The 22,316-nt window shown below is 47.4% G+C and overlaps 1 protein-coding gene across 1 annotated transcript in view; it reads right to left on the bottom strand.

Moving 5' to 3' along the window:
* Positions 1 to 539: 539 nt before the first annotated feature.
* Positions 540 to 22,316, bottom strand: part of B4GALT2 (beta-1,4-galactosyltransferase 2) — an 875,541-nt gene continuing 853,764 nt past the window's right edge. The window contains exon 7 of the mRNA XM_086936139.1: positions 540 to 1,745. Coding sequence (XP_086792265.1) covers positions 1,595 to 1,745 — 151 coding nt within the window. The 3' untranslated portion in view covers positions 540 to 1,594. The remainder of the gene's footprint in view (positions 1,746 to 22,316) is intronic.

Consider the following 22,316-nt stretch of genomic DNA (forward strand, 5'->3'; position numbering starts at 1 on the left):
CTCTACTTTTTTTATGGTCAGGCCGGTTGTGTCCTGAGCCACGCCCTAGAAGACATGCCGCAGTATGGAGGCAAGGTCTTCCCTAGGAGACTATAGCTCATGTGTAGCAATGGCAAGATCCACACTTGTCTTTGAGTAACAGCTTTGGAAGACCCACCAGATGGTGTGTGTGAGGGAGCTATTGAGGCCGAGGTAAAGCGAGAGACCAGCTTTTAAAACAGCACCCGGTCTACTTTCAATGCCCCCTTGTCGGACAGTGTGAATGGAGACAAGCACCGTTGATGCATTCTTAATCTCTAGAGAAGCACATTCAAAACCCTGGTTTTAACTAGCTCTGCAGGGAATCCAGAGATGCTACTACTTGAATGTTAACATTATATGACACAGTGAAGAGATGGGGCCGTGCTAGATGTTGGGAGACATTTAGAAACTTACCTCTTCCAGTTGCAAATTGGATTCCTACCTTGAGAGCGCCACGACCCTTGGGTGATTGCGCACTTCATAAAATCTCCTCAAGCCATATCAAATGTCGGCCACAGATCTCGAAGAAGCCTTCACGGATTTAACTTCCATAGGAGGCTGCCCATTGAGAACTGTCCCACCTGAGGACCCCAGCAGGCCAGATTTCCGCCTCTGAGACTGTATGCTTCTCCTGTTCCTTTGGTTTGTTGGTCTAGACCTGGGAGTTTAATTAAATGTTTGTCTTGAAAATAATAAAACTGTATCACAACCTGCTAATTTCATACAAATCAGGGCACGTCATATGGCTGGTGACATCAGAACTAAAGATTAATCCAAATTGGACATCAAGCGTCAAAAGTCTCTGGTAACAATGGCCGCCTTTTTAAGGAACATCTATGGTTCTTTTAAAACACCAGCCAAAGACACGAGTTAATGCAAACTAGGGAAGAAAGAGAGTCTCTTTTTGAGAAAGGACAGATGCGCCCAATCCAATCACAATATTCCAAGATCATTGTTTGTCTTCAGCTATATAAAAATCAAAGCAAAAAAACATTGAATCGAGGAATTCGCCATTCTTTTGCTCAGTGTTTTGATGTGCAGTTTCATTATTATTTTCAAACAAAAGTCTGGCTCATATAAGACCATCACAATGGAATTATAGAAAACTATTTCAAGTTTAAAGAACTAACCAATTGGCCCCCACGTGAGTTTTGAGAACTTTTTGCAAGGACACAACTCAGAGAAGGGTTTCAGCAGGCCTCTGCCTTCACCACCAACACACAGTGAGAGGTAGGGTCTTTAATATATGATAGTGTCTGGGCTGGTGGGGATGTGGGCTGTGACCTTGGCTCTTAAGTGGAGGGATGACCGATTGGGCAGAATGTGGTAACCCCCCCTCCAACTTCTCGTTAATTGTACTCTGAATGCAAGGAAACTTGGTGGCCTCAAGGTTGTGTTCAATATAGGAGATTGTGGCCACATGCTCTACAATCAGGTATGGGTGGCTTTTTTGAGTCAATGTGTAAGTTCATGATGGTAATACAGGCACCCGGATGAAAAAGTGGGTTAGCTGGATCTCTGCTGCAGTGATGAAGGTCTTTTAAAAAAGGAAAACGAGGGGGGCCAGCCAGGGCTATCCTCTCGCTGGCCGGGGAGGTGGTTTGCCAATATCCACTGTTATGTTCGTGTACATAGGGCTCTTTGCAAAATGGACCACGCGATATTTCAGGGAGTTGATTCCGTCCCGTCGCATGGTCATCTTGGTGTTCTGAATTTTTGTAAACCTGAAAGAGAACAAATAAAAATATGTTTTATGTATATTCTTTGGTCTCCACATAACTTTTAAACTTAAAATATAGCCGCGGCAGAAGTGAGTCAAAACCAATCCCAATCAGACATTAGAAAAACATCAATGTAGATGAGTTTGAGGCCAAGTAGAATGCCACCAAAATGACCCCCACCGCCAGAACCAGCAGATCCCGAAGCTGTGCGGGGGACCCTTTCCTGGTACTCCTTCATTGCTCTTGACTAACCGGCCACAGTCAAAGCAAGGAAACCAAACCTGGTCGTTAGATCTTCCAAATCAGGGCTAAATTTACAAAGAAAGCACACAATGCAGTTAAGCAAGTTAAGGTGCTGCGCTGTGCTGTGCAATCAGGAGGGGGTAGACCAATAACATATCTACTAAGATCTGGCGCTATTCTGTTCTCTACCTGCTTTTGTGCACTTTTGGCTACCATGCGCCAATGCAGACACCATTGGGTCATAGAGCAAAGGTGTCTGTGTTGTGATAATTATAATGTTTGTGCAGAAAGAGGTACCTTAGTGTACCATAACTATACTTTAAGGCCTTACCCTCTTTTTATGTGTACTGTAGAATGCGGCACACATGCAAAAAGGGAAAACAAGGCGATATAAAAACATTTCTCCTTATGGCACCTGCCTCAATGAGGTGCAAGGCTTTGGCGCAAATCCCTGTCTACAAATCTTTGTAGATGGGTGTGTATCGAAACCCATGGGTGTTTGCATGGGAGCGCCCATGCACCACCCAGGGATCGCCCCACTGACTTATTGCGCAGCATTGCATTGCTTTAGGTTGCAATCTAATACAAATCTCTTGATTTGAGTTGGTTTGTAAACCCCTCCAGTGGGCTTTGCATCAGGTTTGCTCTAAATAAGTTACACAAGCATGACACATAGTCTTAGTAAATCTGGGCCTGAGTGTTCAACAGGGAACAGCAGCAGTGAATTATCACCATTCATGAGCCTATGATCTGTGATCTTTGCTTCCTGGTGGGTGATATGCAATGGTTGCAGCATGTTTTGTTCATTCATGATGTTTTTGACTTGCGTGCATATATGATATAGGAATATGGGATAACCTTAATACCTGTTGCCATTGCCTGTATTCAGCAATGTCTTTTGAAAGCGTGCCATGGAATTGCGTCATGTATCCAGCCCGGGAAACAACCATTACAAGGCAGCTGTTTCCAAGCATGCCATTACAACGCGTGTCGTTACGTGTAGACTTTACTACGCATTTTTTTACTACGTATATGCTTTTACCATGCATGCCTTTACAACAAATTTCGTTGTAAAGGTATGTATGGAAAAAGCATATGTGTAGTAAAAAAATATAGGCATAATCGTGGGTACAGCCGTGTTGGGAGGCGATCCACGCCGTTAGAGGAAACGGAGAGACTCTTCAGCTTCCTCACAACAACGGGCACCGCCCGCTCAAACGAGCTGCCTTCACCGCACGAGCCACGTGGTGAGAGTTAAGGGGGATTGGGCTTGGGCTGGGAGGCTGCTATTTTAGGGGTAGGGGAGGTCATGCAGGAGTAGTGTTTTAGGTTTTAGGGTACAGAAAGTCCTGGAGGTCACGCAGGGGTAGTGTTTTAGGGTAGGGAAAGGCTGGGGGCCAGTTGGTGGTGCGCAGGGGGTAGGGGTTTAGGGTTTAAGGTAGGCAAAGGGCTGGGTGAGGTCACGCAGCGGTAGGGTTTAGGGCAGAGGAAGGGCTGGAGACAAGGGGGTTGCGTTGGGGTAGGGCGTTAGGGTTTAGGGCAGGGGAAGGGTATTTTTTTTTAGAAGGGTTGGGGGCCAGGTGTGGGGTGTGCCAGGTACTGGGGTTTGGCTTTAATGTAGGAGCCACAGAAACCTTAACTACGCATATGATTTTATAAAAAATGCAAGGAAGGTGTAAAAGACATTTTTCAAAAAGTGCGTAAAATCCTCACTTTTGGTAGCTCAGTGGACATGCAATTTATTCCAGGGGCACTATGGCCTCAATTACAAGCGACTTGATAATGAAAGTACCCTGTGCATACACTGGTTTGATCTGGGGTCTCAATTACAAGTGACTCACAAATTTCCCTAGGAAAAAAAATTGCTGAAATACCAGGGGAAAATGCTTGGAAAATACCGGGACATGCAGAATTTGTCTCCAAACCATCAAAATCCTCGTTATCCCCATTTAAAAGCAGAACGTATGTAAAAATTTGGGAAAAATTTGGAAATTAAAAGATTTAAAAATAAATAAATAAATAAAAGCAGAACGCCGGCCATATGTGCTTATTTTCAGTGACCTGGGGTATCAGATTTTAGCAGGAGCAATAACTATCGCCTACTCCTCCAGAGGCACCTTCTAAAGGAGGCCTGTGTCAGGTTAGCCAAGGATCCTGCATATGAACTATAAACACTTACTCTGGTAAGAGGGCCCTCGCCATCTCCGACCTAAGGGGAGTTTGAGGGGATTTTATTATATGAATTTCTAGCAGAGACACAGAAAGTCAGGTACAGGCTTTTTGTGGTCCTTGGTAATATGTTAGGTTTTTATAGCCTGCCTACATTGCTAACAATCGCCTGTGCTGCTGTTTCATTTATTTTTACCTGACATTTCTTATGGTCCAGGGTAGTGTTATATAAAGACCTTTACAATATATAACTGTGGTTTACTTTGACTTCAGAGGACACACTTCTATAAATGACTCTGCATTCGCTGCAGGGCTTGAGGTAGCCTCCATACTAGTCCATCCTCCTCGACCACGCCCACTGATCTTTTCCAAACTTAGAATACGATTGGCATGAGTCATTGAGTCAAGAGGACAAATTCCGCTGCAAGCCACAAAGGAGGCTGGGATGAAGCTATCAACGTGTCACAATGGCCTGCTGCACAAAATGCACTAGTGAAGTCCACAACGAAACAACATTGAGCTTCATGTTTTTCGAGAAGTTGTTTAAGCCAGATATCTCGAGGAGCAACCTCTGTGTCCCACAACACACGGAGGACCTTCGGGAAGACTTCAAGTCAAAAATAACATCCAAGCCTCCATCTTCAAATGTTTAGGACCAGAATGTCCCAGGCCCCAAATTTCGATTCAATACCACTTCACCCCAATCAGACCTTTAGCAAGCATAGAAGTCCTGAAAAAGACCTAAAAAATAAACGTGCCTGTAGAACCATGACCAGATGCATGCACTAAACAAATCCACTCCTCACTGATTATCGACATCAAACATGAAAACAGCATCCCTTTGAAAAGGACCGAATTCCTATTCTCTGAAACATGCCATCAAAGCCCCCTCCTGAGAAGAACATCAGTAGAGATTAGGAATCCGGCAACCAACTACCCGCCAATACCTATGATGCAGTCAGAGGAGCCTCTTGTGAGACCGTGAATCTGGCTTATCCACCACCGGCAAGAGGCCTCCTCTCACTGGACGAAGACAAGGACCTACCCACAGCACTTCTTGACCTATCTGCATCCTAGGATGCAGCTGATCATGGAATTCGACTAAAGAAAAGTTACAAGTTTGTGCAGACATCACTGGGCCGGCCCTGGCATGGATTCAATCCTTCACCTACCGTCCAGTTCCAGTAATGAGGCTGGCAGATTAAACGGATACAATGAGGCAGAACAGTAGCATTGGCAGCACAAAAGCGTCAAAACACCAGAGATGTTGTGGCCAGTAAACAGCTATCCGCTATCTGCCGTTCTCATATTTGCAGCACTCGGAACCAAAGTGTTGTACAATGGAGCTGTACAAACCAGGACAATATGGATGCTTATGTCACTTCACATGCCATGAAAAATTAGTTTCTGGCATGACAATAATGCTAAACACACACAAAGTGATGGGAAGAATGCTGGCAAACAGTCTATACCACTGGAAATTGCTCTAAGTCGCATTCCAACTCTCCCTTTTTTACCTACTGTGCCACTCTAGACTAAGGCCCACCTTCTCAAATCAGTACTGGCCCTGCTCCTTTTGGGATGATATGATACAAGAATTCCTACTTGAGCTGTATTGTTTCAATAATGGCTCAAAGTGCCCAATGTCTCGACCAACAGCCACTCCAAGGGGTTGTCCGACAGTACAACGCTGGTAAATGCATCGCATGACTTTACCTCGAATTTGTTAGCATGCATGTTTTTACCGTGATTATGCATTTACATCACATGCCATGCATTGTTTTTATATTTGAAAAAAATGTATTTGTGGGGGGAGAACCCCAATCCCCCAACTTACCTTAAATGCGTGGTATTGGTATTCGATGTAAATGCATAATCGAGGTAAAAAGATGCATGCTAAAAAATACGACGCAAATGCATACGATGTATTTATCTCTTTGTAAAGGCTATTACCCCTCCAAGGACAACAACATAACATTTAATGTATACGTTTTATTTCATTTATCATTTTTATCTTTTCTACTTTTTCAACATTATTAGGTCTCAGCTCTCAGAAGGCGTGCATGCGCTATCTCCAACTGAGACATGGTATATCTACATCAGGGGCTTCTGCCCGCCGATAGGGTTGCCATTGGCTGGAACCATCGTCATCGCTCCATTTTGGGGTCTCACCATTTGGCAAGACATGCATAAGTCATGCTTCTTCCGGTTTTTAGTCCAGCCCAAGCGACCGCTCTAACCACTGTTGAACATATGCAGAGGTCATTGTGGACATTGTTTCTGGTTTACTTTTTGAAAAATCTCCAGCCTGAATTCAAAAGGCATAAAGGGCAATCCCTCTTTCACCCGGCTCCTATCCTAATGAAGCATTGGATACACGTTACCTTTGATCTGAAGCTCCAGTCACATTCTTCCCATTATGGGTGTTTATTGACAGTTGCAATTCCTCCCAGAAAGAGTGCAGGCCTGTTTTTAACCCACCAAGTCCCTTCATCTGACCCTGGGGGTAGGACTCGCGTACTTTGCGCAACTCATTTGCTATGCGAATTGCATGTAGCACAGTGCAAAACCGCGTAGGGGGCATTTTTTGCTTGCTCGCGGCCCTCAACATCAAGTTGGCGACCGCGAGTGAGCAGAATAACATCCCAGCTAGACTTTTTCCTCGTTCGCGATCAGCAACATCAAGTTGGAAAATAAACCTCCCGGCGAGATTCTCAACGCGGGGAGGTCAGGTTTCTCATTGCGAGTGGTAGCGTATGCTCGCCACCACTCGCGATGAGAAACTACCAGTCCGCGTTGAGAAAGCTGCTGCTCGAGTACAAATCTACTTGAGCGGCAGAAAACGACCGATTGCACTGTGCAAGGTGCAGTTTGCAATGATTGCACAGTGTGGACACGCATCCAACACTGTGCAATCAGTGCGAACAGCAGTTTGCACAGTGCACTACGCAGTTCGCGTAGCTTGCGTAGTGCAAAGTGCACTTCACGTAGCTATGCGTAGCGCTATTACGCGAACTACGCCCAGGGTTACCTTCATCGGACTGATGCGTAAGAACTGGTAACATGCACACTCTCCCGACTGTGATCCCGCGGGTCACCCTCCCGCTGCACAGACTTCATGCTAAATATCCTGTTGATTCTGCCCTAGTCTAATTAAGTTATCTCGCAGGAGCAATGCTGCTTGGTGCACTGGCCAGCTGAGTTCAGAGGGCTTGAGAACCGTAGCCAGGTCCCTTCGGCACCCTCTGGCTTCCCTTCAAAAGCCTCATAGGAGGCACCGCAGACCATGAGGTCTTGTTTCCTGTTGCAGAAACAGGCTGGGCTCTCAAGGGTTTAGGTCTAAAGTGCAACCCTTCGATGAGTGCACACTGAAGCATCTCCACCCCTCCCCTAACATATTAGGCAATCCTCCCGTAGGCAGCTTCTTAATGTGCCAACAGACTACCTTTCTTTCAAGGCAGACAACTTCCTCTTGCTTTAGTCAGCTCGACCATGCGTGTTCTTGTCTTAACGGGCAATCTGATACCGGCTACAGTCTCTCCTTGCCCCAAAAGGCTCCTTTTGCCTCCTGAAAGGTAACCCTGCTTTCTTCTATCATGTGCACCAAAGCACTACCATGTGGTCACTGGCAACATGTTGCAGATTCATGTGCGTTGGTGCAGAACAGGAGTTCTGCCCCATGAACATACAAGAGAAAGGCTATATTCACTTCCCACTATGGCGTTTTCGAGCCACCTGCGCCCTTTGATCAAAGTGTTTAATTGCCTTCACCACTGTTACATGCCGCTTATTCCTCTCAAGTGTGCCACACTCTTTCACAACTGTCTCTATCTTTTTCACAGCTGTCTCCTCTCTCTGATGGCTTTAATCCATCTCTCACACACACCTGTCTTTTTCTGTTTCTCACCTGTCTCTCGGTAGCATCCTTTTCCTCTCTTCCTTGCGTTATTTTTCCCTTCTTAGTCTTTTCACTCTACCCCCTCTCTCTCTCTACCTCCCCTCTGCCTCCCCTCCTCTATATTTCTTCTTTCCTTCGCATGCTTGGGAGCACTAGGAGGTACAGAGATGCATTTTACAGGGGTTGGATCCCCTTGTAAAATAACTAATAGTTTTGAAAGTGTGTTACTTTGCTTAGATCCACGTGCTGATGGGAGTGTTCATGCCTTCTCGTGCACGTGATGTACAGGAGAAGCACAGCAAGTTAACAAGGCTTACTAGAGCCTTATTTACTTTCTGTTTGTGATACTGCCCTTACCATCTCTGAGCCCAGGGTTCACAAGGACAGTTCCAGTGGCCACAGGAGACAAGCCAGTGGTCTCAAATGCAACCCATGGCGACCTCTAAATGATGTCCATGGTTATAGGGCAAGACAGGGCTGGACTTGGTTTGGTATAGAGAATTCTAAAAATTCTAAACCCGGACTGGTCCTCAGCAAGGACTAAATCCCAGAAACCATATGAAGTATGCTGCCCATGGAACAGCAAACTACTTTGGGACCCATAATAATATGGCAACATTCTATGGTATGGGGAAGGTAACCATAATTATATGTTAGTGGGACAGTAAACCTTCCTGTCTCTCCAAAGCAGCCTGTGCTGGTCTCTCTCCACATTCTTTGCTCTCCTTGACCACCCTTCCACCACTACCATCCCCGACTGGCGCAGCCGGGGCAGGCACGGCATCTTGCTGCTCCGTCATCATCACCCACCAGATTATCTCCTCACCACATAATTACTAGCCACATAAATCCAATGCACACCATGCCACATATTTCCACTGCACATATTTACACTCAACACCACATAATTCCACTCCACACCACATACATCCATCCTACTCAATAACACATAGCTAAAAGAAATTCATATTGACAACGCCTATAGCTTTCGGGTTGCCGAGGCCCATTGGCTTTGCCAATTCTTGTTTATAATTATGTTAGCCATACAAATGTAAATTACATATATACAAAACAAAAACACATCATGTTACACATTGATATACACACTTTTTACATCAATATCTTTTTTTTGTATAATCCCCATATCTCAAATCATTCACCACCACTTCAAACACCACACAGACTCATTCTCACTTCAACCACTCATTCATGCCCCAGACTTATCTCACATACACCTTAAGTTATATTCGGGAAAGATCTCTAATTTCTTTTATTGTTGTGTTGTGAACTGGGGTTTTCCAAACATACAGGTTATGGGAACCATTCATCACAAACTTCCAGGCAAGGTCCGCTCCAGAAGTGTACACGAGCAACCCATCTAAGTTGCTGTCGCAGCAACGGTGCACAATCTTCTTAGACACAAAATCGGTACCTAAGAACATCAGTGCAAGATTCTCTAACCGACAGAAAGCTCAGCATTGCTGCCATTAGCACAGCGGGTGCAGTGCCAGCTGCATCCGCACCCAGGGGCGCGCGTGGGACACTGTATCTTACTTGTCGCTGTCCTTGCCTACCTAACAATGGGGCCTACTTAGCAAATGTTTTTTAAAATATATTTTTGGTGAGTACCCATGCCCCCAAATCCTTCAGGAAGGTGGAATTACAAGCGGCGGCATGCAAAAGGTCTGGGGAGCTGAACTCGTTTTGTTGTTGTTTTACCATCGAAGGTCTGTGTAGAGGAGACAAGATCTCAAACGTATCCCTGCACCCTGATGCTGCACGTAAAGATGCTGAATGGCCAATAAACAGTATACCCTCATTTTTGCAGTCGGATGCAAACTAAGGGGCATTTTGACCAGCAGTTCACGCAACTCGGCGCAGTAAGGCAAGTTGCTGCGCTGTGTTGGGTAGAGGGAGAGAGCTGAAAAGCACCACATGTTTGAAAACATGGTGCTGCTCAGCTCCATCTGTTACTGGTGATGGCCCTCTTGTGGCAGCCTAATGCTAATGCAGGCGCCCTAGTGCAATGGTGCAAAGGTGTCTGTGCTACGGTTAGAATGTCTTTAGTGCAGACAGGGACAACTTGCAGCACAAGAAAATCTTTAGAGGCATATTTTACTGTCCACATATGCTGAAGAATGCAGCACGCTTAGAAAGAGGAAACAACAAGGATGGAAAGAGGAAAAGACGAGGAGAAAAGACTATATTTTTCCTCATTACGCATTTGACGGGTAGGCACTCCATTTTGGCGCAAACCCAGGTTTACAATTGTTTGCAAATCTCGGTTGACATCAACCTACATGAGTGCATGCACAGGAAAGACAATGCTCTATCCATGTAACGCCTACCAATGCAAAGTAACACAAGGAAGCGTAATGCATTGCTCAGTAAATGCCAAAATAGATTTAACGTCAGTCTGCACCACAAAAGGGACTCAACCGTGACCCGAAATCTTAGTAAATCAAGGCTGATTAATGGAAAAAGATGCATGGATCCTGGGACTGGAATGATGTCCAAGTACTGTGGTATTTTTGTGCGTGCTTTGAACTCACATTTTAGCTTGAGTAGTGAGGGTGCGTCTTTTTTTCATAATGCAGAGAAGCAAATACCATGAACTTGAACAGTATCATTGATTTGAAGAAAGTCAGCGATTGTGGTCCAACATAGTTCAGAAAGAGCCACGCCTTGCCACATTTTTCAAGGTAAACACCAATAATATAAACATTTGGATTTCACCATCAGTATATCCAAATGTACCTTTTGTGGACATCTTTAAACGTGCTTTTTGGCACATTAGAACAGACATTGGAAAGAGATATCTTCAACAAGAATGGCTGGAGAAAGTAGGGTTAAACAATGCATTTTCAAAGACATTTTTCCAAGTATATTGTCTAAAAAGCCATGCCTCTGAGATACAGTTTGGAACAGAAGCTCATAAAAAAACATAATACTTTAGGGTCTGTTCCCAGACAATTTACCCCTCAGCAAGAAACACAAAAATGCAGCTATTAAAATCCTGTGCATGATGCAGAAACATTGCCTGTAGAGCAGAAAGCAATGATCTTTGCACATGTGGAATAATGCCCGCGCCCTTTATCATGAATTCTTTTCGGATTTACTCACACACAAATGCACTCCTATCCCTGCTTCAGCTCCTTAGAAAGCAGATGGTCAGCATGCACAGGGGTCTCAATAAAAAGCAGTGTTTGCGTTTGCGACTTTTTCTACGCAGTAAATGACCACCGTACATATAAGGCTCCATTTCAATGTTTAACGAGAATATGTATTGTTAAACTCACAATAACCTCACGAGATTCCCAAACGTTTGAGCAGTAGCAAACATATTGCCACCACAAAACTTTTCATAGTAGACTACAATATATCTTAATAATTGACTTAGGGGAGGGAGCTGACCTACATAAACTTCCCTGTTTGAGCTCAGAAGATGTTGGCAGGTTTTGCCTTCATGCCTCAGCAACACAATTTGGAAAATATTATTTTCAGAGAGTTTATAGGAGAGAAGAGAAGAACCCTGGTGATTGATAGGCGATAAAGGCTGATTATTGGAAAAAGATGCATGGATCCTGGGACTGGAATGATGTCCAAGTACTGTGGTATTTTTGTGCGTGCTTTGAACTCACATTTTAGCTTGAGTAGTGAGGGTGCGTCTTTTTTTCATAATGGAGAGAAGCAAATACCATGAACTTGAACAGTATCATTGATTTGAAGAAAGTCAGCGATTGTGGTCCAACATAGTTCAGAAAGAGCCACGCCTTGCCACATTTTTCAAGGTAAACACCAATAATATAAACATTTGGATTTCACCATCAGTATATCCAAATGTACCTTTTGTGGACATCTTGAAAATCTTGTTTAGATAAAGCCTTCCTGAAACTATGTTTGATGCCCTTTACCTAAAGTCATGATGAAGGAACTTTCGAATAGTATAATTTACTATTCTAACGCCAGTCCCCGTGGACCATAGGGAAGGTGTTGGGATAGTAAATTTACTATTTTTAATCCTTTAGCGCCCTCCAGCGCAAGTCGTGGTAACGACTTGCATTGTAATGGCAGTGTGGTAAAGGTACCGCGTGGTAAAAACTTTGTGGTAAAGGATGTTTACCGTCTGTGGGACCACTGCCTGCTCTTAAAAAACGTTTTGCAGCCAATCACACAGGGGAAGGTGTTACATCACATACTGTTGTCCCTTTCCCTTTAAGCCTTTGTATATATTTGATTCTAGCATCTGTCAGGTTTTGTATGGGTTATAAACAGAACTAGAACCTGGTCATTCTGGATCTGCCTGCTGCCAGGATGGTACTGTGACTTAGAGATTAAGCCTCTTTTTAGGTCTCGCCTGTCGATGCGCATGCGCATCGAGCAAGGCGAGAGTATTGGCACTTATCCGCTCTTTATCCACACTGCAAGGAATCGTGGCGATTCCTTGCAGTGCACGAGAAATTTAAGCTCAATGCGCATGCGCATTGAGCTTAAATGCGCGTGCCACATGCCCCCAGCCGCCTGCCTTGCCTACTCTCTCTCACAGCCTCCCCCCAGCTCCGCCCCCTCACTACTTGATTGCACGGCCGCTAGGCCGTGCCTCCCCTACTCTCCTCCCCCCTCCTCCTCTCCTCCCCTGCCTGCCTGCCGCTAGGCCGTGCCTCCCCTACTCTCCTCCCCCCTCCTCCTCCTACTCTCCTCCCCTGCCTGCCTGCCGTGTCGCACCTCTCCCCTCTCCGCCCCCTCCCCTGCCCGCCCCCTCGTCGCATTTCTCCTCCCCCCTCCCCTCTCTTCCGTCCATCCGTCTTGTTTTCTTTCTCTCCTGCCTCTCCTCGCCAATGTCTTTCTACTTGTAACCCCATTCCATCACTCGCCTCACTCTTCCCTTGTCACCCCACTCTCTCCCTTGCTCCTCTCATTTGCTTTGCTTCCCCACCATGTCCTCTGACGTGTGCCTTCCCCTCCCCTACCCTCCCCCGCGGCTCACCCCACCTCTTCTCGTTTTCCCCTCGCCCTCCCCCTCCTCCCTCAGCCATCGCTCCCATCTCTCTTTGATCTGAGTGAATTATTGGTATTGATTTTGGACTGGAAAGCTGCAGGGATTCTCCCTTGCTCCTCCAATTAATTGAGAGCTGCAGGAAAAAAATGTTTCATGTGAAATTCTAAAAGCTCACCACCCCTTCGAATATGTCGTTATGAGAGAAAGCAACTGAATGTGCCCACTTTCCGTGGTAGCACCCCTCCACACCCACATACGCAGTGCGCCGTTAATTATTAAACGCTGGTGCCCCCTCCCCTGCCCGCCGTGTTACGGTGAAAGGCTTGTTTTTGGTTTGTATAATTTAACCCGCTCCGCCCCCTCCCCTTCCCTCCGTGTCGCATTTCTCCTCCCCCCTCCCCTCTCTTCCGTCCGTCCGTCTTGTTTTCTTTCTCTCCTGCCTCTCCTCGCCAATGTCTTTCTACTTGTAACCCCATTCCATCACTCGCCTCACTCTTCCCTTGTCACCCCACTCTCTCCCTTGCTCCTCTCATTTGCTTTGCTTCCCCACCATGTCCTCTGACGTGTGCCTTCCCCTCCCCTCCCCTCCCCCTCGCCCTCCCCCTCCTCCCTCAGCCAACGCTCCCATCTCTCTTTGATCTGAGTGAATTATTGGTATTGATTTTGGACTGGAAAGCTGCAGGGATTCTCCCTTGCTCCTCCAATTAATTGAGAGCTGCAGGAAAAAAATGTTTTATGTGAAATTCTAAAAGCTCACCACCCCTTCGAATATGTCGTTATGAGAGAAAGCAACTGAATGTGCCCACTTTCCGTGGTAGCACCCCTCCACACCCACATACGCAGTGCGCCGTTAATTATTAAACGCTGGTACCCCATTTTAGATTACCATTTCCAAATGGTGCCCCAATCACTCACCAAACGCCGACTGTATTTAAAACTACTGGTCTGTTGCCGGTTCTGTGCCGGGTGTGTTGGCTTGTGTGTTTAGTCTTTGCTGGATGTCTGTTTGTGTGTTGGTTGACTCTATGTGTTATGTGGGTGTGTTTGTGTGCACGCGGGCCCGCGCTGCACGTAGGTTGTTGGTTGGTTAACTGCTGGCTGGATTCTAGCTAGTGCAGGTTGTGCAATGGCTGAGTTTTGCCTCTGTACTGCATGTGTGCGTTGCCTGCTTGTAATGCCATTGCTGGCTTCTAACTGGTTATGCTGGCAAAATCATACATTAATAGTTTAGAGAACAGCAGATTTAGAGTATTTGGAATACATTATCTTCACTCTGTGTATTTTATAGACTGTAAACATTCCTCAAAGTTAGTGTGAGAAGCTGGCTTGGTATATTGTATTGTATTGTATTGTAATTCTTCACTCACCCTCAACCCCTCACCCTCACTCACCCTCAACGCCTCACCCTCAATCACCCTCAACCCCTCACCCACCTTCACTCACCCTCACCCTCACTCACCCTCACCCTCACTCACCCTCACTCACCCTCACCCACCCTCAACCCCTCATCCTCACTCACCCTCAACCCCTCACCCTCACTCACCCTCAACCCCTCACCCTCACTCACCCCCACTCACCCTCAACCCCTCACCCTCAACCCCTCACCCTCACTCACCCTCAACCCCTCACCCACCCTCAACCCCTCACCCTCAATCCCTCACCCTCACTCACCCACACTCACACTCACCCACCCTCACTCACCCTCACCCTCACTCACCTTCACCCTCAACCCCTCACCCTCACTCACCCCCCCTCACCCTCAACCCCTCACCCTCAACCCCTCACCCTCCCTCACCCTCACTCACCCTCAACCCCTCACCCTCACTCACCCTCAACCCCTCACCCTCAACCCCTCACCCTCAATCCCTCACCCACACTCACCCCCACTCACCCTCACTCACACTCACCCACCCTCACTCACCCTCACCCTCACTCACCCTCACCCTCACTCACCCTCACTCACCCTCACCCTGACTCACCCTCACCCTCAACCCCTCACCCTCACTCACCCTCACTCACCCTCACCCTCACTCACCCTCAACCCCTCACCCTCACTCACCCTCAACCCCTCACCCACCCTCAACCCCTCACCCTCACTCACCCTCAACCCCTCACTCACCCTCACTCACCCTCAACCCCTCACTCACCCTCACTCACCCTCACCCTCAACCCCTCAGCCTCACCCTCACTCACCCTCAACCCCTCACCCTCACTCACCCTCAACCTCATGCTAAAGATTTAAAAAAAAAACCCATAAACAATTCTAAAAGCACTAACTCTAATGCTGCGAGACCTATTGCATTTCTAATGCTTGTTCTTACTACTTCTGGATTCTGCTTCTACTTTCAATTGGGATTCTTACATTGGCGACGAGGACGTCAAATGTTTTCAAGATGATATTCTTATATTTTCTGGTGATAAAGAGGTACACTCTGATCATCTTAGAAAAGTGTGTGTTGTTCTGAGAGAACATGGATTAACTCTCAAAAGGAATAAATGCAACTTGTATAGAGACTTAGTGGAATACCTAGGACACAGGTTACCTAAAGAAGGTGTGGTACTCAAAAAATCCCTTGTTGAGGCTATCCTCAAGGCCCCTGCTCCAGATTCGAAAGATAAACTACTCTCTTTTTCAGGTCTCTGCGAGTACTACAGTAAATGTATTAAGAACTTTGCGTCCAAGGTGGAACCTTTGCTAGAACTTACAAGGAAGAACGTTGAATTTGTCTGGGAAGAAAGACAGCAAAAAGCCTTTGAGAGTATCAAGGCTGAGATGATGACAGCCCCCACTTTAAAACGGTATTGTATTAATAAGATGTGCATAGTTACAGTAGATGAAAGTCTGCAAAGTTTGGGAGGGGTTTTGTCACAACGAGCTGGGAAAGGAGTGGAATGTAGCTTTCGCTTCCCACACCCTTAATGAGACAGAGAGGCACTCTGCAGTTATTGAGAGAGAGTCATTAGCTTGTGTGTGGGTCGTGGAGCATTTCCACAACTATGTTTGGGGAGCTTGTTTTATTTTGAGAACAGACCACAAGCCACTTGTAACCATTTTGTCTCCTAGGGGTGGTCAAAATGCAACTGCTCGCATAGCGAGGTTAATGTCTCGCTTACAAGAGTACCATTTTCTGGTAGAATGTGTACCAGGGAAAATTAATGTAACAGTGGATTGTCTTTCCAGGTTGCCTCGTGATTTAAATGAAGAAAGGGATGATGAAGAGATTGTGGCCAATATTGAGGAAGTGGTGTCAGGGAGATTTGGTATCATTTCTGAAGCGATGTGGAGAAGTCCTATGAAGTGTGATAGTTTGCTTCTTAAAGTTACAGAGTATGTGAGAGGAGGATGGCCTCCCAAGAGTGAAATTTCTGCAGATTTGTTTCCTTTTTGGAAAATCTCAGGTGAACTAGAAATGGGGGGGGGGATCTGGTATTCAGGCAAGGTAAATGCATTCCACCCTTATCTCTTCGTGATCGCAGTTTGTCTGTGGCTCATGAAGGTCATCTGGGAATGTCTTCCATGAAGAGATTGGTCAGAACTGTGTTTTGGTGGCCTGGTTTGGACAGATGTGTGGATAGAGTAGTAAGGGAATGTTCTGAGTGTGCTGGCAGTGAAAAGATGCTTAAGTGTAACAGTCCTCCCTTGATTTCTGTGGAGTGGCCGGAGTTTCCCTGGCAAAAGCTTGGCTGATATTTCAGGACCGTTTAACTTTTTACCTCATGATTGCAGATTTGCTTTGGTGATATATGATTATCACCCTAAGTGGCCTGAAATCAAGCTTTTACCTCACGTTAATACTTCTAATGTGATTGAGTTCTTCAAAGAAGTTTTTGCTAAAGAGGGTTATCCGGAAGTACTAATTACGGATAACGGTGTACAGATGAAATATCAAGTTATGGAAGATTTTCTTACTTATTTTAACATTTGTCAAGTCACTATTGCTTTATACGAACCTCAAGGCAATGGTCAAGTGGAGAGATATAATAGAGTCTTGAAACAGGATATTCTGTGGGCACGCAGTTTTTGTGCAGAGTGGAAAGACAAATTGAGAGAGAAATAAAGGCTGTACCGCATAATGCCTCACACGATCACTGAAGTTAGTCCTTTCAAATTGCTGAAACGCAGGGAGGCCATCTCTAGGTTATGCTCATGGTGGTTTAAGAAGAAGAGATGTGTGAGGCCTTGTGGGAGGAACAAAGAGGATGTAGCCCTGAGAGTGGACAAGAAACAATTGAGATTCAAACACTATTATGACATTAGAATAAATGTGAAGCAACCTCATTTCGCTGTTGGTGACTAGGTCAGAATACGTAAACCAGGTATTTTGCTTAAAGGAGAGGTCAAGTTTGGCAGACCTATCAAGGTCATAAAAGTTATTCGCCACAGTGTTGTCACCCAAGATGGTAAGGTATGGAATGTCAGGAGAGTGGCTACAAGTGTAGGTGTCTGTTCTTAATTTTTGTTAAAGAAGGAAAATGTGTTACATCACATACTGTTGTACCTTGAGCCTTTCCCTTTAATCCTTTGCACCTGCCAGGTTTTGTATGGGTTCTAAACAGAACTAGACCCTGGTCATTCTGGATCTACCTGCTGGCAGGATGGTACTGTGCCTTAGAGATTAAACCTCTTTTTCTTACTACTTCTGGATTCTGCTTCTGCTTTCAATTGGGAATCTTACAGACAGGCTCCCCTCTGGACTTTTTCCCATTTGCGAGTGGCTTTCCACCTACTTGAAGTAGGTGGTACACTGGAATTGTTTTGTGACCGCATTCCGGTCGAAAAACAATCATACATTCCTCTGCGGTTCGCTATTAGGATGGGTAGCCCTTGGCACACCCTTTCCCAATAGTGGCTTGTAAACCCTATTTTGTAAGTTGATAACAGGTTACCGACTCGTAAAATAAGGTTAATACATGCTACAGCCATTTTTAGGTCTCGCCTGTCGATGCGCATGCGCATCGAGCTTGCGAGACTATGGGGGCTTAACCACTCTTTAACTGACTTGCAAGGAATCGTGGCGATTCCTTGCAGTGCCCGTGACTTTTAAGCTCAATGCGCATGCGCATTGAGCTTAAAAGCGCGTGCACATCAGTTCCCTCAGCCGCACTCCAGGCCCCCGCGTCGCCCCCTCCCCTGCCCGCCGTGTCGCATTTCTCCTCCCCCCTCCCCCCTCCCCTTATCTGCCTTCCCTCCGTCTGTTCCCTCTCCCCGCTCCGCCCCCTCCCCTGCCCGCCGTGTCGCATTTCTCCTCCCCCCTCCCCTTCTCTCTCTTCCCTCCGTCTTGTTTATTTATTTTTTTACCCGCTCCGCCCCCTCCCCTGCCCGCCGTGTCGCATTTCTCCTCAACCCTCCCCTTCTCTCTCTTCCCTCCGCCCTGACCCTTCGCCATGTTTACTTTTACATTTCAAGTTAGCGCGCAGCTGGAAGTATTTCATTAGCACCTTTCGGACTTTTAAATGGCACTATTTGGTGTGAGATCTCTCTCTTTTTGTTTCATTTAGTTTATTTCACGGGAAAATCGTTTTTTTTGTTCACTCCCCACTGAGGAATCAGAACGCTTGCATTGTGTGTCCACCAATTGTTACGAAACTCTGCATATGTCGACAAATGATTATCAGTTGCAACGACTAGCAGTCAAAGTCATTGTCACGTCTCGTAATCCGTCACCTACCCTTATTACACTCAGCTGTACAGAAATAATAAGCTGTAGAAGGGTCCTGCCGGGTTCACTCTGTTAGTCTTTAGTGCGTTAATACAACTTTATGTATTAACCCACTGAGCTCTCTTTCCTGCATACTGTCTTTATCGGTGGGGCACTGTTAGTGCTACCCAGCGCCATAAATTGTTGGTAACCGGATCGTGCCTGGTTGGTCCTTGGCACAAGTAGCACTGCAGTGCTGATCAGAACATCTTGTAATATGAATGCGTCGTCATCATACACCAGTAGTATTACACATGCCCACCTGGAAATGGATGCTTACCAGTTCCCTCCTTACCGGACACCTCAAACTCGGTACAATGCTACATTACATGTGTAAGCTTAATTTCTCCTCCCCCCTCCCCACAGCAATGCCCTCCGTGTTGGCTCGCTGTTCTTTTAAAAACTACTCGCATTGTCTGAGATAAATGAACGAGCGTTGCTGCTGATCCCTCTAAACCTGCCAATTAGCAGCCCAGCTTGTGTTCAATTAGCTCCCGCTCAGAAGGCATGTCTTCACGGACCCCCAAGACCTCCCGGGCTCCCGTAGGCTGCCTGGAATCTGAGTGGCGCTCGTTAACATCGCATCCCTAATTACTGCTCAGGAGGCCGAGAGCCTCTTTGATGTGCCGCACTCTGCTATTGGTCAATGCGACCTGCATGTTGTCAAGCAAACTAGGAGCAGCGTTAGCTAACGTATGCTCAGAGAGTCAGAGTAGCTCCACTTTACGACTCCATTTTTGTTGTTGTTATTTTAAGGTTAAGGAATACAAGAAAAATAGCCGCTGCTACAAATCACTGAACCCCTACTACACCAGTTGCTCAAAGCTACCAGCTTACTCAGGGCTTTAAGTGGGATGTAAAAACTGGGGGGGGACGGGTGTCTCTTAAAGGGGCGTGGGCAATGTAATTAAGTAAGCTACAAATGGAGGAGCTTCGCGGGCGACCAAGATGGCCGCGTAAGCTCGGAGCCCCGTGGACCGTCCGACCCACCGCAACTATCCTGCCCGAAATCCTGGTCCACATTGGTGGAATTGTAATGCTGGTGGCCTGCTGAGGTGGGGACTGCAATCGGCTTCCGAATCGGTGGATCCTGAGCAAAGTTACGTCGAGCTGAACTCCGCTCTGTGACGGTGCCATTGTCCCTCCGGACTTCGTCACTTCGCACTATCGGACTGCGTAGTGCCCGCCTGCCGCCTTCGTTGGCGAAGTAACTGCGCTCCTGTTTGAGCCTTCGGCACCCTGGTCTTGCCTTCTTGATCCGTCTGCCTTTCGGCTGTGGACCCAGACCTGTTGCCACCTCGCCTTTGTTCTCACGTACCCATCATGGCGGGCAGAGGTGATCCGGACAGGGCATCGAATAAAGGTGGTCGGGGCAAATCGCAAACGCAGAATAATCGCATGGAGCGATATGTGAATCTCAAGTCGCCACCTACATCTGGGGCCGTCTCTAAAGGGACCCCATCGACGAGCCCGCCGGATAGATCGGACCCCACCCTCGTGGACATCATGGGTGCCATTACTAGCCTCCGTGCCGACATGCAGCAGCAGCACGAGACCCTGACTCATAAAGTGGACTCCATGGCTGTTGATATCACCCTCATTAGGGCCGACTTGGGCAAGACCAACGAGCGTGTGAAGGCTCTCGACATCAAGACCGCCAGCCTAACCTCGGACGTTTCCGAGCTACAGACTGAGGTCCGCAACCTGCGGACGACCGCTGATCTATTCTCAAGGCGGCTGGAGGACTTTGAGGGGCGAGCCAGGCGGCAGAACGTCCGCATAGTAGGGGTACCGGAAGGATCCGAGAATGACGCAGCTGACCTATTTGTGGAGGACTTGGTTAAGACTCATTTGGCGCCCTCTGGACTGAGTAACTTTTTCTCAGTGCAGCGTGCCCACCGTGTACCGGGGGGCCCGCCGAAAACGGGAGCGTCGCCGCGACCGATTGTGGCGCGCCTCCTCAACTTCAGAGACCGGGACGCGATCCTCCAAGCTTCCAGATCGCATGGACCACTTCACTACCAAAATGCGGAGGTTCACTTTTATCCGGACTTCACCAGGATGGTGCAGCGTCAGCGCCTGAGCTACGCGGGGGTGAAGAGACGCCTCAGAGACTTGGGTCTCAAGTACTCAATGATGTTCCCTGCGAAACTCCGTATTGAGCACAAGGGACGTGCCCTCTTTTTTGACTATCCTGAAAATGTCAGTGAATGGCTGGACACTGTTTCGCCTACTCGTGACGAGCAAGAGGATGAAGTTGGAGGCGCCTCGGGCGGAGCGGAGCGGCAAGACTGAACTAGGAGCTGATGCTACCCCCGCCTCGAATGACCGCCGGACTGGTGCTTTGTTACTTAATGGTCTCTCCTTCATTTACATGGTGGGTGGCGGGACGATTTCACGGGGATTCCTTACTCCTCTGGGTCTTTCGTAGAGTAGTTAATGGGGCGACAGGCACACTGCTGGTTGGGGGGGCTTTTTAGTCTACTGCAGGGGTGCAGGGTGGGGGGTTTGTTGGGGACAGTTACTTTGTATGTTGTTTTTTCCTTTCTTTCTCTTGTGTGGCAATGGGACATTGGTGCTCCTGAACTGTTTTTGATGCGGGTGTCTTTGGGCATTGGGTGGGACGGGCAGTGGGGGGATGGGGGGTAGGATGTTGAGAATTCTCAGTTGGAATGTTAACGGGTTGGGCGACCGAATCAAGAGAGGGGTGGTGATACAACTGATTAAACGGCACATGCCAGATATTGTCCTTCTTCAGGAGACGCACTTGGTGGGCAACGCTTGTAAAGCTCTGAATCGTAAGGGTTACAAAATGGTGGCGCACTCGGGGTTCTCTTCCGGCTCCCGGGGGGCGGGCATCCTCGTGCGCGCGTCCCTTCCCCTAGAGATAGAGACCACCTTGATTGATGACAGGGGGCGGTACGCCGCCGTGGCTGGAAGATGGGAAGGGCGTTCCCTCACGTTGTTTTCTGTGTACGTCCCCCCGGGGCTCCAATCTAGTACCTTTCAGGACCTTGGTGGTGCCATCTTGTCTATGCCGGCTGGCCGGTTGATAGTGGGGGGTGACTTTAATTCAGTTTGCTCTGGTCTGCTTGATCACCAACCACCCCGCGATCTACGTAGCCCGCAGATGTGGCTGCCATCCTTTCTCGAGTCCATGGGTCTGGTAGACGGATGGCGACTTCTGCATCCCACGCTCCGCCAATTTTCCTTCCTATCGGGTGCACACGGGAGTCTTTCTCGCATCGACTATGTCCTCACATTGGCTTCGGACGCACTAGCCGTTTCCGAAGCCCGCTTTCTGGCGCGGGGCATTTCTGATCACTCCCCGTTATGGGTCTCCTTTGACTTTGGGGTGGTCCTGTTGGAACGACCGGCAGCGGTCAATCCGTGGTATTTCCGGAACTTCAAAACTCGCTCCCTCCTGGCCAAAGCCATTGATCTTTATTTCTCCGAGAACGTGGGCTCGGTGAGGTCGGCCGTTACGCTCTGGGAAGCCTTCAAGACGGTGCTCCGTGGCGAGGCCCAGGCGCTCATCGCTGAGGCCCGCCGGACTAGGGATTCTG

The sequence above is a fragment of the Lissotriton vulgaris genome, chromosome 1_1 (assembly GCF_964263255.1).
Source record: "Lissotriton vulgaris chromosome 1_1, aLisVul1.2, whole genome shotgun sequence".
NCBI classification, from domain to species: domain Eukaryota; kingdom Metazoa; phylum Chordata; class Amphibia; order Caudata; family Salamandridae; genus Lissotriton; species Lissotriton vulgaris.